Consider the following 6,752-nt stretch of genomic DNA (forward strand, 5'->3'; position numbering starts at 1 on the left):
ATTTCATTAAAATTACAGGATTTAACCTTCAGTTAAGTCAAATCTTATTGTAATGTTATTACTAATATTGCTATCTGTCCTTTTGCTGCCAACAGTCACCTTCTCCAAGCACACTTCACATTCTAACCAAACGACAAACCAAAACAGTGCGAAATCAAATCGTAACCCCACCATTCGAATCAGCCGTGCCACACGGGGGTTGCAGTGGGACTCCTCTCTGGACCAAGAGGTTACTGACAGCAAGGAGCTACGAAACCTGGATGAGTTCCTTGGGAATCAGGTGAGATCACAACTTAAGAGGGAGAAGGAGCAGGTTTCTAACTTGAGTTTAAACCCACACGACTCTCTCATTTATACCATAAATGTGCTATTTTCAGGACTTACTTCTTAGGTAGATTATCATTGTACACATAGATGGGCAACATGAAATGGGTCCCAGTTATAGCCAGCCCAGTTATTTTACACAACTTTAAAACCAGATTTACAAGTTATTTAAAAAATGCCTTTTTTGGCACTAAATATTGTCCATATTTAGCACATTATTTCCTGTCTTCAGCTTCAATATCAGCTATCCACGTTTAGAAAAACGTCTAGTTGTTCACACTTTCCTCACCTTTGTCATCAGGTGAATGAGCTGCAAACTAGAAAGGATCTGTCGCCAGCTGAGACGATTTTTCTCACAGCCACGATGCAGTTCAGAGAGAACATCAAAGACATGTACTCTGTCCAGGTCAGTCAGTGTTTTAACTTGTTGGCTCAAATGACAGAGGAATATGGAAGGCAGCTTTTTCATGTTTTCCTTGTGAAAATCTTCATTTTTTTTACACTTTTACTGACCAAATAGCTTGAAAATAATAATTCTGTTGGCACCCTCAGAAGCCCCAGATTCACTACAAAGATCTGATGAAAGGCTTCCATAACAAGGTGAACACGCTAGCAGGAGCCACTGAAAAGGGAGAAGTTCCAATGGTGGTAAACCTCTTCCAGTCTGTGCTGGACGGCTTCATCAGGGCCACAAAGAAACGAGCAGCGTCTGAACCTGCAAAGGTAAATTTTATTGCATTCGGTCGATCCTCAGTTGCTAAAATACTTTAAGAGTACAGCTCATTTATATGTATATTTCCCTTCTGGGTTCTAGACGTTGAAGAAGAGAAGGAAAAAGGATAAAAGTGTAAGTGAAATATCATAATTGAATTTACTTCTCGTGAATCTTGCTGAGTCTCATGAGGGATCTTGCTTTATTTCTTGTGTCTACAGCTTGACAGTCCTCTGGATCACCTGTTCAGCACATACCAGGTGAACATTATGCAGTCATGTGACTTGTGTGGCTCCTACATCTGGGGAATGGAGAAAGCCTATATGTGCAGTGGTGAGTTAAGAAAACAATTTGTATGAGCATTTCAAGAAACAATAGACAGTTCAATTTGACTGTGTTTTCCTCCTGTTTTTATTTTAGCGTGTAAGTTGATATGTCACAAGAAATGCCTGAGCAAAATCATCACGGACTGCTCGACACGGTGTGCCAGGCAGGTAGGTATTTTTCAATCAAATATCGTAGTATGAAAGAATAAGTATAAAAACGTTCCCTTTTATTGCTTGAGACTCATGTCTACTCTTCTTATCTTGTGATAGGATGGCAGTTTACCAGCCTCAGCTCACTTTGGCGTGCAGGTGTGCGCCCTCACCAGTAAAGCCAACCCCGTGCCCATAGTGATGGAGACGTTGCTGATGCACGTGGAGCTAAACGGCCTCTACACCGAAGGGATTTACCGCAAGTCGGGCTCGGCCTGCCGAGCGAAGGAGCTTCACCAGGTTCTGCAGAAAAGTAAGAAATTAATGAAAGTTGAAATGCACGAAGTTTCCAGAAAAACTATTTTACAAGAGTATAAATTCTAAAAAAAAGTCATCAAATCTCCATAACCTAATGGCAAAAAAAGCCATTTAAAATAACCTCTTTTTGAGTATAATTTTTTGTGTGTGTGTGACCTGTTTTTTACCTTCAGATCCTGAGACAGTATGTTTGGATAACTACCCGATCCACACCATCACAGGCCTGATTAAACGCTGGCTCAGAGAGCTGCCTGACCCCCTCATGACATTTTCCCTCTACCACGACTTTCTGCATGCTGTGGGTGAGGAACTGTTTAAACTTTGAGCACTTTTTTTTTTTTCAGAAATGCCTTAATTCTCTGCAAACATCCTCTTAGACTTTGGTTCCATGTTTACATGTTAGTGTCACACAGCTTCTCCACATTTTTAATTACCTGCTCAGCCACGTCCCAAAGGTCCTCCACTTTATTGAGATCTGGAGACTGTGGAGGTCATTTAAGTACAGTGAACTAACTGTTCAAGAAACCAGATTGAGATGATTTGAGCTTTTTGACACAAGAGCAATGACACAATGTGATCTTCGTTTGGCACAGTTGGTAACAATATGCAGGTAGGTGTGGCATTCTGAGATGCTTATCAGGGCATTTTCAGCCAGAGAACTCCTGTTCATTCGGTTTCTGATCATTCTCTGTAAACGTTGTGTAAGAAATCCCAGTAGATAAAACACTTTCTGAAATAATCAGACCAGCCTGTCTGGTACAAACTACCACACCACAAAGTCTACTTTCTTCCGCATTCTGATGCTCAGTTTGAATTTAAGCTTGTTACTTTTACCATGTCTATATGTTTAAATGCATTGACTTGCTGTCGTGCATTTGGTTAATTAGATATTTGTGTTAATAAACAGTTGAACATGTGTAACTAATAATGTGGCGTGTTATGTGTATATGTTATTGCTTAAAAAGAAACATAGCAGTTATAACTGTGTGACTATTCTGCATAATATTGACAGACACTATGTACATGTTGACTCTGTGTTTCAATGGTGACTTTAAAATTTTCAGTATTTTCAAATATAAACAAATGTGAGTGCAGATATTTAAAATTTCCCCTGTTAATTCATCCCCAGAATTACCCGAGGAAGAAGAGAGAATAAAGGCCGTGTACCAAAAGCTCGAAGAACTTCCTCCTGCTAATTTCAGCACGTTAGAGCGGCTGATCTTTCACCTTGTCAGGTAGGCAGAGTCGACTTTTCTTCAGTCATGTGGTGAAAGTCCAGTGAGATTTTGACCCGTTTGTTTCTCTCAGAGTTGCAAAGGACGAAGAGCACAATAAGATGTCACCAAGTGCACTTGCTATTGTGTTTGCCCCCTGCATCCTGCGTTCACCTGATTCTGATGACCCCCTCCTCTGTATGAAGGACGTGCCTAGGACTACACTGTGAGTGATCATATTGTGCACTACTGCAACTTTACACAGTCCTTGTTAGACACTGTATTTCTAAAATAATAATAATATTAATTGACTGTTTTGCACAGTTGTGTGGAGATCCTGATCACTGAGCAGTTCAGGCGCTACAACGAAAAGATGCAAAATATCCAGGAGCTGGAACACGCGCAGGCCATGGCTGTCAATCAACTCAGACTCAGAAGACAAGCCACGGTGAGAGGACGCTACAAAGGAAGAGCAGAACAAATGCGACACCAAACAGCGTTTGTTTAACTGCATCAGTCCGGGTGATGTTTTGCATTAAGACAGACCCTGCTAAAGAGAAAAGTAAACTATCCCAGAAACACATATTGGAACTGTCCTTTCTGGGGTTCAGTGACTGCTCCAAGCTCGAGATGCGTTGTTTGTGGTCTTCCACCGCTTCCCACACAGCTTGAAATTTGGTCTCATACTTCTTGTAGGTGTCTCTTATTTCTGCCAAAGGTTCAGCTTTGTGCTCTGCTAGCTTCTCGGTTAGCGGAGCTGTGATTGTGCTAGCAAGGCTCGCCGACTCATCACGTTCTTGTTCCTCTTTCTTCCTATTTTTCGACATTTTCCAAAATAGCGGGCGCAAATGGTCCTTAGCAAACAGTTCTGAGCACAAAAAAAGTAAAGTAGGTAAATGATTAAGTAGAAGTTATAAAAGTTCGGGAGCACTAACAAATACGAGAGAGAGAGAGATAAACCCACAGATAGCTCACAATAATGCTGCTCTGGCCTCTGTGCAGGTTGTTGAACAGTCTGAGCTCAAGGTTCCACAGGAAACACAGCCTGATGAAGCGGTGAAGACCCTCCTTGAAAGGATCAAGTCCCTCAAGCAAGAAAAGTGAGCTAGTAATGTTTACTTCTAGTTGTACTCCTTTTATTCCTCTTATTTCTCTCATTTGAATGTTAATATCTTTTTTTGTTTACAGGTTGGACTTGGTCTCCAGGTTGCCTGAGCTGGATCAGGAAGAATCTGACATTGAAAACTTAGACTCCTCATCATGGTTGAGCACCGACAGCCTGGACCTACTAGGGACACTGGACTTGGAAGGTCAGTAAAGAGGTATGGTATTTTCGCCTTCCTCTGGGTGTAACAATGAGAGTTTGTCACTTGGTTAAACATTGTAAAGTTGTTTTTCACAAACCACCATTCACTTAACCTGTGTTCTGTGTTTTTTGATGTCACTGAGCTGGTCCGGGGTCTGTTTTGGCCACTTTAAAGTTTTTGCTCTCTCTCTCTCCCTCCCTCCCTCCCTCACTCTGAGAGTGTGTTTACTTTTGTTTTTTTGGGAGGGGGGGAGGGGTTGTTTTTTGTTTGTTTGTTTTGATATGATAGTATCTTTCACTTGCACTGATCTCTCATTATAGTGCAAAGCTTTAAAGTACATATTCAACACTGAACCAACTTCAGGTGTTATATCTGCCGCATTTCTAATGAAATTACAAAAGAACAGGCCTCGCCTGGCCATGAAACACATGTAAATGAGGAATTATGTATAAATCGCAGTAATTCCCTAACAATAAATCTTTTTTTTTTTTTTATAACACAAAAATTATGTCTTAGGTCAACAAATTATGACCTAAACGGGAGCTTCTCTTGTGTACTACATCTGCCATACCAAGTGTGTTTAGTAATGTTTGTGTTCTCAGGAAAACCAATCACGCATGTGAAAACCCAGGAACCTGACCTCCCTCCCAAACCTGCTGACCGGACACAGAGAATTAGACATCTAATGGTTCAACGCGATCATGAACAGAAAGAGTTCACATCTGGAGAAAAAGCAGATGTTATCCAGCCTCGAAAAGACACTCCCTCCCCAGCCAGCACGCCCCAGATAGCCAGTAAGAAGTTTAACGGGAGCTCTGACGACCTGGACATCCCTTACATTGACGAGGATGAAGATTTAAACGGAGAATAACACCATAAATTGTTATAATTTGAAAAATTCCCAAATGTGTATTAATGGAAACAAAAAAGTGTGCGCTTTGTTTTGTAGACGTTTCGATTTGTCCATGCTGGTATGGAAATGAACTGCTTTGAAAATGTATATGTATTTAATGGGAGATGATGCTGACTGTTCTTTCGGGGGAGGTTTTATTATTATTATTATTATTATTATGGCAGATCTGGATTAGTACTTCTCTTTGTATCAGTATACTGCGTGTAATTTTTTTAACCTATTTCAGAATTGTACAGCTCTGATTTTAATAAAAGGCAGATATTTTTGACGTGTTCTTTGTGACGAGCTCCGTCAAGAAATATAGAACGTGATAAAGAGCACTCAAGTACACAAGAGTGTCTTTTACTAATTAACTCTGAGCTCAATCACTGTGTTACTAATGAATGCCTTGTGTGTTGTTGGGGAATAAATAGCTTGTGCTTGTACCAGAAAACTTCTGACCTTGTACATAAAGTGATTCTGTCTCCTAAAGACTTCAGTGCTGCATTTTGTGTTCTCATCCTGCTCACAAAGACATCCCTTTAGTTGTATTTCTAGTTATATTGATTTAATTCTACACTACTGTGACTGATTAAGTTTACCTGACTGACTTTATTTGCTATTGCAAAGCTGTGCAACTTCACCAAGTCAGCATCTGTTTATAATTTCGTTTTCTTTTTTATTTTAGGACATCATCCAAGTTTTGCCAATATCACCGACTGAAATAAACCAAATGTTATCAAGGCTCAGCGTGCTGCAACATCCTCTAGTCACTAATGTACTTATTTTCTGTCATGTGTTAAAGGTTAATAGGAAAAATTTATTTTGATTATTTTATTACTCAAGTCAAGAATAAAAAATAAAAAAATGAAGCTGGAAATCGGGTCAAATCATAACAAGCTGAATTTAAATGTAATGCTGTTGACATTCAAACTCATATTTGCGGCAAATTTAATAAGTGAGTATTTAATTGGAATAAGTGTTAGAGTATTTTTTATTTATTCCAATAGCTGGGAAATTACAGTGTTACAGCAGTCAACAGTGAAACACAACTCAGTAAAACAAACACAACATCGGAGAATGAAGTAAAGGTATGAAATGACACTAGAATAGAAAGAAGTGAAGCCCTGACCACATCAAAATTGAAATGTCAGACAATTGGAGCTTAAATCTAAAATGTATGCAGATATTGTCATATGAGGTGGTTTTGAAAAACTGTTTGTGACACTGGGAAAAAAAATCACATCACATGTGAAAATATCAAGTTATCTCAAAATCTTTACTTAAAAACTTTACATTTCTAGTTATTTACTGGGAGGCTTGAGTTGGTAAGTTCAAATTGTGAGATTCTTATGTTATGCCTGTTGGAGAGATACAGTTCTAAATTTCAATGTTCTTGTATAACAGCCATAAAGTTTTTACTGTTTAATTCTAAATGAGATTTCAGTCACAAAAATGTGAGTTCAATAATGATATTAATTGAATTTCGTCTTCATTGATTACGCTCTT

General features: G+C 39.2%; 1 protein-coding gene across 3 annotated transcripts in view; it reads left to right on the forward strand.

Annotated features, from left to right (window-relative positions):
- Window positions 1-6,041, forward strand: part of myo9b (myosin IXb) — a 31,683-nt gene extending 25,642 nt beyond the window's left edge. Inside the window, exons 28-41 of one of the 3 annotated variants that reach the window (XM_085388409.1) lie at window positions 96-280; window positions 626-730; window positions 877-1,047; window positions 1,139-1,171; window positions 1,258-1,369; window positions 1,457-1,530; window positions 1,633-1,825; window positions 2,004-2,132; window positions 2,960-3,065; window positions 3,139-3,270; window positions 3,369-3,492; window positions 4,047-4,144; window positions 4,233-4,366; window positions 4,954-5,089. In XM_085388409.1, the coding sequence (XP_085244535.1) occupies window positions 96-280; window positions 626-730; window positions 877-1,047; window positions 1,139-1,171; window positions 1,258-1,369; window positions 1,457-1,530; window positions 1,633-1,825; window positions 2,004-2,132; window positions 2,960-3,065; window positions 3,139-3,270; window positions 3,369-3,492; window positions 4,047-4,144; window positions 4,233-4,362 (1,592 nt within the window). In that variant the 3' untranslated portion in view covers window positions 4,363-4,366; window positions 4,954-5,089. Of the gene's footprint in view, window positions 1-95; window positions 281-625; window positions 731-876; window positions 1,048-1,138; window positions 1,172-1,257; window positions 1,370-1,456; window positions 1,531-1,632; window positions 1,826-2,003; window positions 2,133-2,959; window positions 3,066-3,138; window positions 3,271-3,368; window positions 3,493-4,046; window positions 4,145-4,232; window positions 4,367-4,953 lie in introns of all 3 variants that reach the window. The other 2 variants (XM_085388407.1, XM_085388408.1) reach the window with 2 other exon arrangements.
- The last annotated feature ends 711 nt before the right edge of the window (window positions 6,042-6,752 follow it).

Source organism: Rhamphochromis longiceps, linkage group LG18 (assembly GCF_057381845.1).
Source record: "Rhamphochromis longiceps isolate RC_006_pf linkage group LG18, R_longiceps_female_GT1.1, whole genome shotgun sequence".
NCBI lineage: Eukaryota > Metazoa > Chordata > Actinopteri > Cichliformes > Cichlidae > Rhamphochromis > Rhamphochromis longiceps.